The sequence below is a fragment of the Diabrotica undecimpunctata genome, chromosome 7, assembly GCF_040954645.1.
Source record: "Diabrotica undecimpunctata isolate CICGRU chromosome 7, icDiaUnde3, whole genome shotgun sequence".
NCBI classification, from domain to species: domain Eukaryota; kingdom Metazoa; phylum Arthropoda; class Insecta; order Coleoptera; family Chrysomelidae; genus Diabrotica; species Diabrotica undecimpunctata.
The window spans coordinates 38,412,439-38,431,454 of NC_092809.1; the positions used below are offsets into that span (position 1 = coordinate 38,412,439).

General features: G+C 31.9%; 2 protein-coding genes across 3 annotated transcripts in view; both read left to right on the forward strand.

Annotated features, from left to right (window-relative positions):
* LOC140445208 (uncharacterized) overlaps positions 1 to 19,016 on the forward strand; it is a 486,932-nt gene that overhangs the window by 294,018 nt on the left and 173,898 nt on the right. The gene's annotated exons all lie outside the window — the stretch shown is intronic.
* The window catches only part of LOC140446248 (trehalose transporter 1-like protein), a 33,752-nt gene that overhangs the window by 1,743 nt on the left and 12,993 nt on the right, over positions 1 to 19,016 (forward strand). Inside the window, exon 1 of one of the 2 annotated variants that reach the window (XM_072538787.1) lies at positions 6,250 to 6,541. The exons of the other annotated variant lie outside the window; for it this stretch is intronic. Within the exon in view, the coding sequence (XP_072394888.1) occupies positions 6,466 to 6,541 (76 nt within the window). The 5' untranslated portion in view covers positions 6,250 to 6,465. Of the gene's footprint in view, positions 1 to 6,249; positions 6,542 to 19,016 lie in introns of those variants that run through there. 2 annotated transcript variants of the gene reach the window in all.

Below are 19,016 nucleotides of genomic sequence, written 5' to 3' on the forward strand. Positions count from 1 at the left end.
TGAAATTTTTAATATTTTCGTCTACCATTTGCTCTGTTCTTATGCCGATTATGCATATCTCCTGGTAAACAGCCTCCTCCTTCCTGACTATCAATGTTAAAAGTGTCGGTGTTCTGCTAACTGCAAAGTATATTCATATTTATGCTCAGTTTCTACTGGACTCTTTTAACTTTGCAACATTTTCTCTGGTCAGACTATATTGTCATCGGCCGTTTTGAGTCCACTGCTGAACATAGGCCACTTGTGAATAATTCCATTGCATCCGATCTTGAGCATCCCGAATCCAGTTGTACTAGATGCGCTTGATGTCGTCTGACCACCTTGTTGGAGGACGTCCTCGATTACGATAAGCATCGTGTCTAAGTCAGAGAACATATCTAAATAAATATTTGCTCTATTTGTAATGATCAGCTATTGCCCAAAAATTTTAAATAAATTGAGTTTACCATTTTCTGATAATTTCGATTTACATTTTCTGTTACATGTATCGTTACATCAGGTCCCAACTCTCTTATTGTCTTAAATTTTTTGGCCTTCCTAGTATATTCTTGGTCAAAATTCTCCAGTTTCTTCAAGACATTCATTTTCCAAACACTTGGATCCCTTTGTCTCTTCCTTCCAAGATTTTTCTTCTTTGGGTGTTGTTTTTTTTTAACAGACTTATCTGATGATGAACTTGTACCTTTGGTGCATGTACAAGTTTTCGCTGTCGATGTATTTTGAGTGTGCAATCTACTGTGAATATTTGGTACCTTTTTTATTAGTCGAGTTAGTTTGGTCTTGATAATATAGGTGTTATTATTTTTGTTCAAAATTCTAAACTAGTATTTTCACGCTTGTTTTTAAGAATTAAACCATGCTTACTATGCTCACCATTTAATCATCAGCAGTCTTTTTAATTAGAAGAGCCTGACGCAGCATCTTTAATATACAAAATGGCTGTAATACTGTTTAATTACTACAAATACAGTGTATTCTGCTTAAATTAAAAATACCGCCAACGGATCATAAACATTTTCATTTTGAATTAGAACCTAGCGTATAAAATATTTTACTATAAATCCTAGTTCGTCTCAGGTGAATATTGAAGTTAATACTCACCAGCAGTTGGCTGATATTCTGATACAAGTGAAAAGGATTCGTCGATTTCTCAAATTCCTTGTAGTAGAACCGTGGAGATTGCTGACGCAATTTTTCTTATAACACAGTAAATCCTCAAATCCTCCTCCTCCTAAGTGCCTTCTCTATTAATGTTGGCGATCAATATGGCAAATTTCTCTCTATTCTGGGCTTGATGAATTAATTCATTTCCTTTTGTGTGGGTCCAATCTCTGATGTTTCGTAGCCAAGATTTTTTCTTTCATCCTATGCCCCTTTTACCTTCAATCTTGCCTTCTAATATTACTTGTAGCTGCTCAAATTCCCTATGGCGCATTATGTGTCCCAGATATGACGTCTTTCTAATTTTGATAGTATTGACCAGATGAGGGCGTGTGTTCATTGCTCTCGGTACTTCTTCATTCGTAGTTCTGCTGGTCCAGCTTATTCTTAGCATTCGGCGGTACATCCACATTTCAAATGAATTTAATTTGTTGACGTCATACTGTCGCAAATCCTCACCTAATAAATAAAAAGTTAAATTGAGTAATTACAGCATCAAAATATTTCTAAAACAATACAGTTTCGTAGCAAAAACAATTCTGCATTGAATATGACCGGCTTGTATTATTTTTTAGTTTTGAAGCAATATAGCTTCTTCATGGGAACCAAGAAGTATGAATTACTTATAAGATACAAAAAAAAATAATAAAATGACAATATCTCAAAGTAAAATTTTAAGATAAAAACCATAAAACTGTTTACTAGACCAACTTCTAGTAGAATACAAAATAATACTCTACTAACCTTTATCAATAAACAATCCAGGTTCGTTGTAATCCACACAATTATTGCTAGTATACTTAGTGATACTGGACTATTCAAATAAACCAATAAAAACCATTTAAATAATTAATAAATCAAGTACCTAATAATCTATAGTGAACTGTTAGGTTTCTTCTTAAAATTCAACTAGTTTATAATCAAGGTTACGTACCATCTTTGTCTTTAAGATTTTTGCCTTTTACATCTTAATCCAAAAGCAGTTTTCCACGACCCATTTTTCTTATTTTTAAAAGTTTAAAACAGCACAAATTAATTTTTAGATATTTTGTTCAGTGATCGGGTTCCCCACAAAAAGTTAAGTATTGGATTTAACATCATGGTAAATTGACTTACAATATTATTCATAATAAAATTCCAGTACCTTGCTTTTCTTTATTACAACTTACAGTAAGTTATATAAACTTACTCAATACATTTTTTGAGAAAAACTTTGTATACAATATTACAAGTTTTTTATAAAAAATATTCGACAATAATAAAAAGTTTCAATATTTAACATTGGTTGCAACGTTTTTTCCACCAAGTGATTTAAAATTTGCACTTACAATGAGGTTATTTTGTTAAATAACTTTATATTTACATAAGATAGCACAGGCAAGAAAGCAATACAGCAGAGGCCCCGCTTGTCTGTATTAATCTTACCTGTTATTTGCTCTTGAAACTTCACCCTTGAATTCGTTTGCTTTTCCCTCTATTATTTGATTTTGCTCTGGACATATTCTTCGTTGACACTATCACCATATAGTGGTCCGTATCTGTCTCGATTATCTTCTTCCTAGATTTATTTATTTTTTTAAATTATTAACCATTTGAGGTCAAAAAACTCTCTTTTAATTACCTTTTTCTACCAATAAAAAGTAAAGCATTTTAAACGAAATTTCAGGTAACTATATGATAAAACATATTTAAAGATTTAAAATGGCGATTTATGAATGTTAATTTGCTAAATTGTGGCATTAAAAACCGTAAAAGAACCTAAGATTTCTCAATTTTCAATAAATACTAATAACTATTGTAAAAAAATGAACCTACAACCTTGATACTGCCCGGAAAGTTGGGCCTTGTATAAAATATTCTCAAAATATCAGAATGATTCATTGATTAATTTAAAAGTTAGTTAAATTGTTAATCTCAAACAATATTTTTTGCAATGAAATAACTTGGAAAATAATAAACTCATAATAACTATACGGTTACCATAAGAAAGAGGGAGAGTTATTCAATCAAAATAATTTTAAAAAAATGGAAAACCATATCCCACATTTCAAAAGTTGATCGCAAAAACGTATACTTATAAAGAGTTTGAATATTTTATTGGCTATTGCTCGGGGACACAATATTTAATTTAATTATTTATACATAAAAAAAGTTGTCCTACTATAATTAGGTATAGTTTTAAAAAAGCTAGAACTTTTTTAAAATCAGCAATATAAAAAAAGAACTACCAACTTAAAACTCTAGCTATAGACCTACATACCTATAAACTATATCCGGTTCTTTATTATGGATTTCGACGTTTCTTTTTATAATTTATGTGTATACATTACCAATATGGTTCTGTGAATAAATTTAATGTTAAATTATTTATATAAATTGTTTAAAGAATTAAAAAAAAATGTTAAATATATTTTTAGAACGAACTTTCTTTGCAGACATTGGAATAGATCATGTATCTTCTTCTTCTTCACGTGCCATCTCCGCGACGGAGGTTGGCAATCATCATGGCTATTCTGATCTTAGATGCTGCTGCTCTGAATAGTTCAATTGATGTGCATCCGTACCATTCCCTCAAGTTACGCAACCATGAGATTCTTCTTCTTCCTCCACTTCTCTTGCCTTGGATTTTCCCTTGTATAATCAATTGAAGTAGGTTGTATCTCTCATTACGCATAACATGCCCCAGGTATTGCAGCTTTCGTGTCTTGATGGTTTCCAATACTTCCATTCTTTTGTTGATTCTTCTTATGACTTCGTTGTTTGTTACATGCTCGGTCCATGATATCTTCAGGATTCTTCTATACCCCCACATTTCAAATGCTTCCAACTTTTTAGCAGTCGACGCGTTAAGTGTCCATGCTTCTATCCCATAAAGCAGAGTCGAGAAAATATAGCACCTTGCCAGCCTAACTCTCAAGTCCAATTTTAGTTCTCTTGCACAAAGGAACTTTCTCATTTTATTGAAGTTTGTACGTGCTTTCTCTATTCGAACTTTGATTTCTTTGGAGTAATGGTTTGTGTGATTAATTATTGTGCCAAGATAGTGGTAGTTTTCAACTTGTTCTAAAGCACTACCGTTAATTGTCAGGCTTTCACCATGTATAGTTGTAAATAATTGATAATTTTTATGTTTTTTTATAAAATACAACCTATACAGTATAATTATTGCTAAAACAATATTGTTTCATTTATTTTTCTTTTCTCATTGAAGAAAACAAGAAATTAACAAAGTACATTTAATATTTCCAATTCTGACATACGGATGTGAATCTTGGACCATACGACAAGCGAAAAGAAGAAAAATGGACGCCATTGAAATGTTCTGTTGGTGAATAATGTTACGTTATAATGTCTTAATAATTCAGTTATATATGAGCTAAAAGTCAACAAACCAACTCCAACAATTAAAATACTTTGGACACATATTATGAGAGCAGTCACAGAGACCATGGAAAGACTTATTATCCAAGGAAAGGACGGAGATCTTTCGATACGGTCAATACACATTATGATGACTACTACACTCCCTCTGGAGGGCCATGACTGAAGAGAGAGATCCCAGTAGACCAATTCCAAATCACTAAATAATTTAAAGGATTTTAAAAAAGTTTTAAAATGCTGGGATCTTAATTCCTAATTGTACCTGTAAAAACAATATTGCTGAGGCACCAGGAAATTTAGAAAATCAAAACAAAATTAAAGTATTAACAGCAGTAGTTGAAAATCCTACAATAAGTTCTCGAACCATTAAAGACCAGTTTGACATTCATAATTCTACAGCCTTAAAAATTTTGAAAAGAAATAAATTTCGGTCGTATACATTTCAATTTCATCAAGAACTAAGAGAAGAAGATGCTGAGAGACGAGCGGAATTTTTATATGCAATTTTAGAGGGGTCTTATATAGACAGACAATTTTTAAAAAATATTTTGTTTAGCGATGAATGTACATAATGAACCAAATATTTAAATTTATAGAATTTGATCGATAAGAAGTCCTGACGATATTATTGAAAACAGTACCCAATATCGTTGAAAAATAAATGTCTGGTTAGGAATATTTAGACAAACTTTGAGATGCAGAACTTGCAGAAGTATCTCCAGATAAGGAAAAAAAATTGGTTTCAAATGGATGGGTGTCCTGAGGACAATAGCCGGGAGGTTAAGGAATTACTTAAAAACAGTTTTAATAGCTTTTTGATTGGAACTAACTGTAACATAAAGTGGCCTCCGAGATTGAAAGATCTAGCTCCAAACAATTATTTTATCTGATGGTATCTAAAATCCAAAATTTATTCTGCCTAAAAATGCGAATTAATAAAGAATGTGCAAAAATACCGCCACGCGTTCTGGCTAATGTTAGACGAGCATTTAGCAATCGATTGGAATACTGCCTAGTACAAAATGGCGAATTGTTTGAACATTTGTTATAGTTTTATGTTTAGAATTTATCATAATTTTTTTATTCGTTTTTTAAGTAATAAAATTCTACAGTTACAATCAGGAATCACGGTTTCAGTATATTTAAACTTTTGAAAAATTCCCGTTGAATTATTTTATAACCTGTAATTGGTCTATTAGAATATCTTAAGCTAAACAAAGATCTCAAATTGCTCTCCCTATTGCTTTAATAAAACATTATTGCTGCTTTTCTTTAACTGATGTGGTCGTTTGACGATTCTTTAACTACCCCGTATATATTTTTCTGCAATCATTTTCAAATAAGTGGATAACAATTTCACTAATGTACTATAATAAAACACATTCAATAGGTTTTCATTATGAGCTTATAACTATAATAAAATTACTTTTATGGAAGTTGCTGTTCACATCGTAATTATGTAAAATTTGGCGGATCAAGACTAAAAGAAAATTTAACAGGCCGGCCCTGTGTTTAAGATTTCTATGTTACACTGTCATTCTCTGACTCAGAATATCATTTTTAAGCTATACTTTACTAATGACAATCAGTCCGAACATGTCTGTTAAAATCCGATGACTCAATTATGAACAACATAATTAAGCACCGCACTGGAGATCCAAACACTTACCTAATGAATTTTTCAAATTAATCAATGGTATTATTTTTGAGCGACAAAATGTATGGCACGCATCGATGCCGTATCGGGGATCACGCTTCGCTTCATACTCAAAGTTTTGCATGAAGTTTAACCAATTAGCGGGAGTTGGAAGCTAAATACAAAAACAAAGTACCTTGTTCTTATCGTTTTTTTTTAATTTAAAATTTAAAAAGTATCCATTTAGTTATTTTATAAAGTTTCAAAGTGTTTCAAAGTTCGGCGGGATGTTTGGTACGAAATTTATTATAAACAAAGTTGTAGATCATTCAGAGCTTCCACAAATTGTTGCAATTGTTATCAGTAAGTACATAAAAATGTGAAATTATTCCAAAAATTTATTTCTCCCAATCTCGTTTATCGATAATATCATTTTAATTGATATTAATTTTAATCCTCTTCATTAATATGTTTTTTTCTAGCTGTCTTTCATTAGGTTTTTTGGCGCTTTTTTCCGATTGGGTAAACATTTTTTTACTATACTCGTCTACCTAGGTATTACAAGCTTTGTTCGTCTGATATTTTCTTGGAGCAATTACTGTTTTTATTCAGAATACGCCACAATTTAAATTTAAAATAAGTTTATTGGAATAAATAATTATTAAAAAATTAATAATTTTAATTACTTATTCGTAATTAAAAAAACTGGAAATTGAAACGTCAATAAACTTATTTTAAACTTGAATTGTGGCTTATTCCCAATAAAAATAGTAATTGCTTTAAGATGCCACAAGAAAATAGCTTCAGAATGATATTTTCCTGTTTTTAACTCCATAACATCCAATATCGTATCGCACACATAATACAAATACTTCCAATTTGATCAGAATATTTTGCCACACTGCACATCACTCGGTCTCTTTTATATTATTTTGTTAATTCTGCGGTACCTCTAAACTTCTAAATTTACGTATTGCACTTCAATACCGATCCTAAATATCTAACCATATAGGTATTCACAAAATACATATTTTAAACTACACACACTCAAAAATGTTTTGCATATTATCTGTAACGCCAGTGAACGTTTCTCATTTGAAATTTTTTGCACTGATTTTTTTTGTCTACTAAAATAATGTATTTTATTGCTTGTTTTTTGTTTCTTAATCGTCGCAAAGATTCTCAGTAGTCATATTGTCGTTCATCAGTTTTCAAAAACTTATATTTGTAAAAATTGGTTTGCGTTTTATTCACTTTGTAGTGAACAATATAGATCAAGAGACGAATTCTGTCCAAAAATATCGTCCAAAAAGCGGAAGACCCAGAATTACTACCAATGTCCAAGAACGCTTTTTAACGTTAACTGCCCGAAGAAATCCCTCTATGACTGCCCCAGCTATCAGAAGAGAGCTCCAGCCAGCTCATAATATTGTAATTTGCGATCAAACTATTAGAAACAGGTTACATTTGGCGAATTTATTTACAAGAAGACCAAAGCTTTGTACCAAAGCTTAAGTTAGAGCAGAAAAGGACTTAACTGGAATGGGCCAATGAACATTTCCAATGGCATGACAACAGATGGGGAAACTTGTTATTTTCTGATGAAACCAAAATTAGCCTTTTGTCAGATAATCACCGAATTAGGATTTGGAGGAACCCAAATCGACAGGATAGACCTAATTAAGCTGTCCAAAGAGTCCCATATCAAGGTGGCTCCATAATGTTTTGGGGTGGCATCATGCTAAATAATAAAACTCCTTTAATTCCTATTGTTGGTAAGATGAATGGAGAAATTTATATTGATACCATTCTTAGGCCTGTTGTACGCTTGCGGCGAGGAGCTGTTGGTCCAGAATTTATTTTTATGGACGACAATGTGCCTCCCCATCGTACGAGACATGTGACAGATTTTTTAGAGACCGAAGATATCGTCATATTACAATGGCCACCTTGCTCACCTGACATCAATCCCATTGAGAACGGATGAGATATGCTCAAAAGAAAAATTCAGTCCCGGCAGCCACCCCCAAGGACCCTAAAAGACCTTAGAATAGCAGCGATTGAAGAATGGGGCACCATGGACCAAAACTACATTAATACACTTATAAGAAGCATGGGGTATCGCATTCAGCATTAATGCAAGAGGTGGAAATACGGTATATTAAGTATTAGTTCCTATATCTGTACAAATTTAAAAAAATATATTTTTAATACATATTATAAATGATAATAATAAATTGTTAATCCTTTAAATTTTGTTTATTGTTTTTTTTTCAAAACATACAATTATATATATATATATATATATATAGATATATATATATATATATATATATATATATATATATATATATATATATATATATCTAATAAAGTATTTTGTTAAAAAAAATAGATTTCAACAGATTTAGTGGATAATTTTGAAAATCTTACATTATGCAAAACATTTTTGAGTGTGTATATATATATATCTATACAATCGGTTTAGACGGTTTTTCAACGTTGTCCAATGCAGAATTTCTCTTCATGTCGATTGTAGCATTGTCCTTCTTTAAGATCGTAGGAGCACATTCATTTTCTTACTTCTTCCATTCATATTTTTTTCGATTTTCCTCTCTTCTGTCGTCCTGTAGGTTTACATGCTGGTACTTATTTCGGGAGTATATCATTTTTCATGCTGTACATGCCCGTACCACATGAACTGCTTTCATTGTATATCATCCATTATTTTACGTACTATTCCGATGCCTTCCCTGATTTCTTCATTTCTTATCATCTCTCTTCTCAAACTCCTTGGCATTCGCATTATTACATCCAGTTCCGTAGCTTCTATCTTTCTTTGGTTTCTCACTGTTAATCGCCATGTTTCACATATGTATATGTATATAATGGCATACTTTTTACAACAGTAAAATTTTTTCGAAAATAGTCTGCATTTTTTTGATCTAGTTTATTATCATGTATTTGATATATTGTAGTTGTATATAGGCATATCCTACTTCCATACCGTCGCACTTTATTTTAGAGTACGAGACCTTCCACCTTGAATCCACTTTGTTCTTCCTCCTGGCAATTGCAGTAATCTTCTTCTATAAAGTCCCTTCCATATAAATGAGCTAGTTTCTGAGATAGCACGATAATTATTGGAGCCGTTGTCAGAACCTTCTTTGTGTACTGAGAAGATGTATGCCACTTTACATTGGTTGAGAACGGGATATAAACTTATGCACGTCATAACAATTTTTGTAATCAAACTATATAGTTTCTCGGTCCCACATTTAAGGAGTTCGATATCTACAGCTTCAGGACCACTTGCTCTGTTATGTTTTTATGACATTAAGGCTTTTTTTTAGAATTTTTAAGGTTTCTAAGTTTTGCAATACCTGGGCAATAGTTACGCCAGGGCGTTTTAAAAATCCTATTCTGAGGTGGGATGGATTATTCCTCTTTATCATTTTTAACTTGCTGTTTTTGTTGTGTCAAACTTTATTTCCAGATAATAATTATAGTTTTATCAGTGTGTTATTGTCCTACCATTATTTTTTATTAGATTTCTCATGGATACAGAAACATTTGACCATTTGCATGTTAAAAATGTTACTAATTTATTATGAATAGTTTAATTCAAAAGTATGTTAGTTAAAAGCAATAAAATAATAAATTACAATCGCAACTACATATAACATAATTAAGGTAGTATTTAAAATACAGTTTCTTTTCCTTAAACATTAAATCAGATTGCGTAGATCATTTGGTTTCAAACTTTCAGCCTACGTGCTTCATTATTGTCATAAAACATCCACTTTGGGATGCACTTTTATCCGTTTACCATATTTGACACTGTAACTTGTTACAAATTCTTTTAGCGAAGGCACTTCCAGATCTTTTTCTAAAAAGAAGGATGTAACATACTATGGAGCATTTACTATAGACCTAACACTTTATTCTGGAAGCGTTGCGGTATTGCAATATTATAATTGCTAGGGTGCCTCCTAGCTGAATACCATATGTCCATGTGTGCTTGAGGATCGCCTTGTATATAAGCAGTTTGTTATCCAATGTTGATTTAGACTTTCGACCAATCAACCAGTACATATGTCTAAATTTAATGTCCAGTTGTTTTCTTTTGGTAAAGATGGTGTTTTTTAGGGCCTGCGTAGCGCAAGCGGTAGGATGCTTGACTCGCAAGCCGGTGGTCCGGGGTTCGAATCCCACCGCCGGCAAGAACATCTAGATATTTTAAAAATGTCTATAGGCCCCAGGTCGACTCAGCCTGAATAAAAATGAGTACCTTGGGTAAAACCAGGGGTAATAATAGACGGTTGAAGCGTAGCACTGGCCATGTTACCTTCCTTGTATACCGTAGGCCCTAGATATAGCAGACTACCCTGTTATACTCCCAAAGCCGCGACATCGGTATAAAACGGGAGACTATTATTATTATTAAAGATGGTGTTTTGCCAGGTTAGTCATTTGTCAAGATTAATACATAAGTATGTATATTGTGTCGTTTGCCTCACTTAATTGTTTGCTATTGAGTGTGACTGGAGGGCATTCACCTCGTTTCATTGTGAAGGTAACATGTGTTGACTTGTCTCATTTACTCTAATTCGCCATTTTTTTAGCCACGTTTCTGCTTTATTTAGGTTTTTTTGTAAATTTTCTGATACTTTTGTGGGACTAGAGTCCATGGCCAGTATTGCGGTGTCATCTGCAAAGGTAGCAACTTCTGTATTACTGCTGGATGGGAGGTCTGCAGTGAAAATTGGAAATAAAATAGGTGTTAGTACGCTTTTTTGTGGAACAGCTGCTTTAATAGAGTAGAGCTGAGTGTATGCATTGTGCTGCTTTACCAGAAAGTGTCTATCTGGTAGGTAGGATTTTAGGAGTGGAAAGAAATGATATGGCAATGATATGGCTTCATACCAAACCTTATCCGAGGCTTTGTTGACGTCTAGGAAGGCTGCTGAGAGGTAGGATTTTTTTTGCCGTGCAATTTTATTAAGATTGGAATAAATCTTATCAATAGAAGCTTTTCGAATACCTTTTATAGAATCGGTAGCAAACTTATAGGTCTATAGGATTTTAGGTCTTTTGGTTTTTTTTTCAGGTTTTGGTGTCAGGATAATCCGTGAAATTTGACTCGGAAAGTAGCCTGTTCTGATTATGGCGTTGAAAATGGCGCTGCAGATATTTGTACCATTTTATTGTACATTCTTGCTATAACTTGCTTGTTATCAGATCAAACCCTGTTGCTTTTTTTGGTTTTATGTTGTTTTCATAATTGTATTTCTCATTTCGATAAGTCCAGTTGAAGCAGGGCTTCTAAAAAGTTATGAATTTCGCTACAATAGTCGTTAGGATCTATTTCGTTTGGTTCAAATACTTTTTCTTGGTATTCTGCTAAGGCTGCGGCTTTTTCTTTGTTATATCTGGTCATTTACCCTGCATGTCTCTTATTGGAGGACAATATTATTTTGGTTGTTTTAGCTTTTTTGTTGCTTTTCAAAGTGAGTAATCTGTATCTTCAGAGGCTGCAAGAGAATTTAGGTAATCCTTGATACTTCTGTTCTTGATATTATTTAGTAACTTTGTTAGATCTTTGGTAGGTCTGTTTAGTTTTGCTTTATCGCTAGCGCATCTCGATATCTGCCATTTTTTGTAGCTGCCTTTTCTTTGGTATTTTTTTTTAACTGTATGCTTAAGATTTTTTTCGGGTTTAGTGTAGCCAATAGTCAAGGTCGCTGCCCACGCTGCTTTCTGTATATTCTTTCTGTGAATTGTTTTAATGTATCTTCTATTTCTTGTGGCATTTTTAATAGAATTTGCAGGTTAATGTGTGCATCTAAATGTTCCCTAAATTCTACCCAGTTTGTTTTATGGTTATATAGAGTTGTTCGCCTTGGGTTTTCAATAATTTTATTAAAAAGTGAGGTTATGATTGGCAAGTAATCCGAGGATATATCTACAGAAGAATCAACCTGAAAATAATTGTTACTGAGTCCTTTTATGATCTAAAAGTCTAGTAGATCGGGCAGTTTACTTGGATCGCTGGGCCAATAGGTTGGTTGGCCAGTACTTAAGCATGTTGACTTGTTATCTGATATGGCTGCAAGTAATTCTTTGGTCTTAATTGATATGACCCTTGAACATCGTTGTGTATTTTATGTGTTCCAGTCTCCACCAGCTATATATCTATTATCTAACGATCTGAAAAAAATCTTGGTATTGTTCCATTTTGTTGTTACAGCATTTTTCATATTAAAATGCGTGCACGTCATTCAAGATTTACGACGTCAGAACCCCACAGCATTGCCAAAACTTCAGAATAGTTAGTAAATGAGGAATTTTTAAAATGTTAACTATTTGTCAAACTATTCTATTAAGAGTAAATAAACTTAGTTTTAAGATTACTGCAATACACTAAAATACATAAGAAAATATTTTAACACAAAATTATATATTCTAAATTTGAAACTTACCACTTTTAGAGCATTAATAATAAAAACGTCCCGCCATTATTTCTTGTTCAAAATAATCTTTGTTATATAAAAGCTTATTAGCTTTCTACAGACTATTTAGTTGTTTTGGCATAGCACAATCATAATACACAACAATAATTAGTTTTTAAAGCTATTAATCTAAATTTAATATGTATTTAAAATACCATGTAATAATATATAATATATTATGATCAAATTGTGTAATAAATCAAAACATAAACAAAATTATTACTCTAAAAAAGCGGCAACACTTTAAACAATTTTGCCACACGCTGAACTGTCAAAAATTTTGAAGTATTCCCATATCAGTTGCGTACAATTGTCTAATATATTTAATTAAAATTATTATTTTGTAGAATATTAGACTTAAAGAGTTATTTCATAAAATTTATATTAGTAATAATAACAAATGTTTTTGGTTATTTAATCAATATAATTATTCTAAAATTTCGCTTAATTTGATTTTGCCATGCTTCTGAATTTTTCGGTCCGCCAATGTACCTAAATGTCAATATGACATTTTTTATCTTAAAGTTTATTTTTCTCTTTCAATAGTTTCTGTCTTTCCCACAAGTAGTCTATTATTGATTTAAGATAACGCATTGATTGTACACGGGTGTCTAGATTTATATATTTCTGATTGAAGAAGAAAATGGTGATTTTGGATATAGTTGAATTCGCATAATTGTATCAGACTCTCGCATTTATCACGTGTTTCCTCTTCCCCAAATAGACCTGTTATATATTTATAAAGCGCAACAGGCCTTGAAGACCTAGGGCGGAAAAGTTTACATGTTTCATTACAATTACTATTTCCATTTTGTTTTATTTACATAAATTCAATATCTCTTAAAGTTTTTCCATACATTTCTTAACCACATTCTTTTATTGATTTCTGACCAATGCTTTTTCTTTATAATTCTCAATATTAATTTTCTGTCGCTATTATTTGTTAAATTTTTTATTCTTATATTTCTAATTGCTTCTGATACTTTTTGGCATTCCTCATCATTCCAATTTTTTGTCTCTATTAAGCTTGCTTTATTCCTGTTTAAAACAGTTTCTTTTATACTTTTCCACTTTTCTTCCATGACTTATGTTTCTGGTTTTTCGTTTGACCTGCTGGTTATTCGTTATTCGTACTTCTTTTGTGTATTATTATCTTTTATTATTTCTGTGATTAGTTATTTTCTGATTTCTTTGTTTTTTTTTCATTATTTTTCTTTACATTAGCATTTATTTTATATCCTGATCTTGCCAAAAAGTGGTTCGAGTTACATTCCTCTCCTCTCATGCTTTTTATATTTATTATATTGCGGGCGTGTTTTCTCAATATTAATTGGTATTCTATTTGATTTTTTAACCGTCATCATTCGATGTATCATGCTTACTGTATTTTCCTGTTAAAGTTTTATATACATTCTCGTTTCAACTTCATATTCTTTTTCTAGTTGTTCATAGAATGCATCTTTGTCTTCTTCTGTGGCGTCTTCTATTGGTGCATGAACATTTATTATGCTTAGGTTTCGTTAATCCACTTTAAACGTGATTGCACACGTTTTATCTGATATCGATTTGAAGTCCCTCACTCTGTTTTTCCATCTTTTCTGTATCATAAAACCTGTTCCTAACAATCTGTTTTCTCTACCACTTTAAAAAAAACTTTTTCGTCTATTTCTACTAATTCTGTATATAATTGTTTTCTTCATGTAAAGCTACTGTGTAGAGGTCTATTCATTAAAACGATCTCTCTACAGTTCCCAATTTTATTAACAGTTTTATTGAGGATATCAAAAAAGTACTTCTTATTAGCGATTTTTTAATCTTGCCTATATTAAAATGAATAATAATGAATACACTCCTTTTTGCTTGTTCTTTCTTTGGTACACGGCTATAAACACGGAGGTATTTACGAATTTGTTTAGTACCACTGCCTTTTTTTCTTTGTTTCTGAAAGACTCACTACATCTATTTCAACTTTTCCATTTCCGATACGTTATTTATTTTGTGTTCTACTCCATGTATATTCATTTTTCTCGTATTTATTAACCCTTGCTTTGCTTTTGTCGTTTATCATTAAATTCATCCGTGGATCTGAGACAAGATTTAGGCTTTTTAGCAAGTTCAATTTTTTCGTATAGCAGGAAGCTGTCCTCCTGCTACAACCCTTAGTCTTTGCCCGGGCTCGAAACCAGCAGAAATACCATAGAGTTACTCAATACAGTTCTCCACCACAGACGGAGTTGTTACATAGTAAATTAAATGATGAAAATGTTACCAATGTTACCAATGTGAGTCCGTAATACTAATGTATAGGAGATGCGTTAATACTCACAATCTTAAGTAGTATTTTATTGTTGTTGAATTTTTAGGCTACCGGTTTCAAGGCTTACAATATCATCAGGCCACAGTACTTCAGTCTTTGTTCTAACAAAAACAATAAGCTAAAAAGAACAATAAATATGAGACAAACAATAAACACCTAATACAAAAAATTGACACAATATACAATTGAGATATCAGTGGCACTGACTATAACTAGTCTGATAACGGATTTGTTAATTTAAATTTAAAATAAAAGAGTTCAAAGATAAACCTATTATATGAAAGAGTTACGACTTACATATCAGACACAAGATGGCTCTTCTAGTATAGATATCTGTAGCTCACCACCACCTTCAAAGGACCCATTTACTTCAATATGGAAATATTTATTTCTATATTGTATGTGACTAAGCCATATGTATGTAGTAGGGGCTTTTTCCACTTATAAATTTAGTTATGGTTGCCTTTGTCAATAATAGTTATTGGAGTAAAATGTTTAATTGAATTCACAAAAATTAATTGATGGATTCGACCGTTATTTGATGGAAATTCATTTTATGTAACAATAAAACACTGAAAACTTTGTTTTCAAAACTTCCACAAAATTTATTTTAAATTCTTATCACTACAGCTGTTTCGGCTGATTGCCTTTCTCAAATGATCTGTTTTTGGCATGGGTTTACACTTTATAGTCTCTAATGAAATAGGTTGAGGAGGGGAGAACTGTTTGTCTCAAGCTGGTCATTCAGAATTATATCTGTGTTTTTTAATTTGTTGATTTCCATAGATTCTAACAAAGATAGCTTAAGGCCTTTATTTTGAATGTGTAGAATTTTAAATTCGTCATTAAAAGAATGATTATGATCTAGAAGGTGAAGTGCGTATGTAGAATCTGTTTTTCTATTATTGAAAGCCCTTTTATGTTCTGCTATTCGTTTATTAAAATTTCTACCTGTTTGACCAATGTAAGTTTTTGGGCAGTTGCCACATTTAAGTTTGTACACACCACTGTGTAAAAAAAACACTTACAATTAAAGTTATTAATAAACAAAATATTGATAAATAAAATAATATCGAATCATATATTCGATAATTATGCTTGCCCCCGCTTTCACTATTTTCGCAATAACTTTCAGTTTTTTTCATGTTTGTCGATTAGTTGAAAATGGCGGATATATTGAGCAAAAACAGTCCTCCTTTAAATTTAAACTGACGACTAACGCAATAGTTGTATTTAGTCGCGATTTTTAATTTACACTACTATTGATTCCCCCTAAAGGTTAGAATAATAAAGTTTGATGCAGCCCGCTATGCAAGGTTAGGCCTTTTTTCGCCCAATCCAACTGAATTATTTGTTTTTAAAATTCTCTCACATATTGCTTACAAAAGCCTCCTATTGACGTAAAATTGAAAGTTCTAAAATCATGTTTGCAAACGTTATTAACAATTTATTCCAGTTTAAAATGTTTACCTCTTTTTAGCGTTTATTAATAAATAAATGCACCAGACTACTGTTACCATAGCTCTTTTAAACTTTTTCATTAAAATAACCGATTCTTTTTCAATCGTTTATTAAACTAAAGCTTATCACGCACTGGGTCGGGACGGCATGGTCAAACAGTACGCATGGAATTTTTCAAAGAATTGATTTCTCTTGTGATGCGCACACTGAGCCGTCACGGTCAGGACAGGACGATCCGCACTCTCTGCCGCCCTCGAATGGCCAGAAAGAAAGATTTTCGGGACATCCCGACATGACGTACCGATGACTCATCATTTGATTTAATTACTATTTAACTGGGAATAAGCCACAATTAAAGGTTAAAATACGTTTATTGACGTTTCAATTTCCACTTCGGAAATCGTTCTCAAAATACAAACATTCACTAATGTTTGTATTTTGAGAACGATTTCCGAAGTGGAAATTGAAACGTCAATAAACGTATTTTAACCTTTAATTGTGGCTTATTCCCAGTTAAATAGTAATTAATTTAAAATGCCACAAGAAAATAGCTTCAGAACAACACTCATCATTTGATCTGGCAGAGCGCGCAGTAATCGGTACGGACTTAGCGCCGTTTCAGTTGAGTTGTTCAATTGATTGATATAATGAATGTCTGTAAACTGTACAATTTGCGGCATCTGGAATACTTTAATCTGTCCTTAGGAGCTATTGGATCTCTGATATATGTCGTTTTTCTTTTAAATTCAATATTCAGGACATCTAAAAGTTCTTCAAATTTCATGTGGGTCACCCGAAAGTACTGGAAGAACTTGCAATCATTTTTAATCAAGTCAGGAAATATGGTATGAAACTCTCTGGCCTTTCTTTGACTGTTTGCCTTTTTTTCTTCTTCTTCCATCAACATGAAACTTACAATAAGTTGTTCTTGACTTAATATTTTTTGCCAAAATTCAACAACATTCAACAACAGTTCTTCCAATACTCTTAGCACAAAAGCTAAGATCTGTTCCTACCGACCGACCGTCCACCCTGTACTGACTGAATGAGCAGTCCCCTAAAGATGTGCGGATCGTACGTACTGTCCTTACCGTACCGTCCCGTCCCAGTGCCCTTCCAGATCCAAAAATCTAAAAATTGGTTATTTTTCACTTAAATTGTTAATAAATAAAAATATACGAAATAAATTTGGATGAATTTGCAAAACTTTAATAACAAAAAAAAAATATAATATAATAAATTAAAAATAGTAGTTACAGTTACTATAAAAACAACACTGCATTTTTTATCACTTCCCTGAACTAAAAGATTGTACTCGCGAAAACATAAATATATAATTTTGTCTCAAACATAGGATAAAAATAGATTTTCGATATTTAGAACAGAATGTCGCCTTGAAATAACGTCGAATCGATTTCAGACCCTAGAACTTAATTAAAAATGTATATAAATGAAACAACACTACGTTAATTTCACTAATTTACAAGTTATGACAGAGGTAATAATCAGAAAAAATGCTGAAAATGAAGGACAAATTGAAGTAAACATAACGTTTTTATATTGTTATTATGGTATAATTGGAAACGAATGAATATGTGGTACGACAAATGAGTGTTGTTTTCTCAACAATAACTGATGAAAATAACAAATAAAAAAGGGCAACCAATTGCAAGACAGTAAAACTTATTTGAAAATAATGGACTGGTTTTGCCCCATACACACAATTAACTCTTTTATTTTTATAAGTAGATCAGATTTCATGGTCCTCTCTTCTATATGATGTTTTTCTTTAGCCTGAGGCCCGTCTTCCGGCGATCTTGTCCTATATTATAAATTGTGTAAGTTTATACTTCTGAAATTCTGAAACTTTTACTATTTTAAATGTAATTTACTATTAATGTATAGCAAATTAGTCAATACTCACAATTTTAATTAGTTTTTTTATTGTTGTTGAATTTTTAGGGCACCGGTTTCGAGGCTTACAATATATGTCCCATCATCAGGCAACAATACATAGGTCTTTATTCTAACAAAAACTATAAGCTAAAAACAACACGAAACAAACAATGAACACCTAATACAAAACAAGAGTTAAAATCAAAATTAAATTAAATTAAGCCAACTATGTATAACCTTAATTAAGTAAGAGAGGTGAGACTATAATATGATGTTAATTAAATAAAAACTGTAAAATAAATTGAGAGAATTGACACAATATACAATATATTGAGACATCAGTTGCATTGGCTATAAACCGTCTGGTGAACATTGTACAATATCGTTATTCATTAATTAGTTAATTGTAAAAATATAAAGACATCACATACATTGAATTTACAAACAATTTTTGTGAAACAATAAAACACTGAAAACTTTGTTTTCAAAACTTCCACAAAATTTATTTTAAATTCTTATCACTACAGCTGTTTCGGCTGATTGCCTTTCTCAAATGATCTGTTTTTGGCATGGGTTTACACTTTATAGTCTCTAATGAAATAGGTTGAGGAGGGGAGAACTGTTTGTCTCAAGCTGGTCATTCAGAATTATA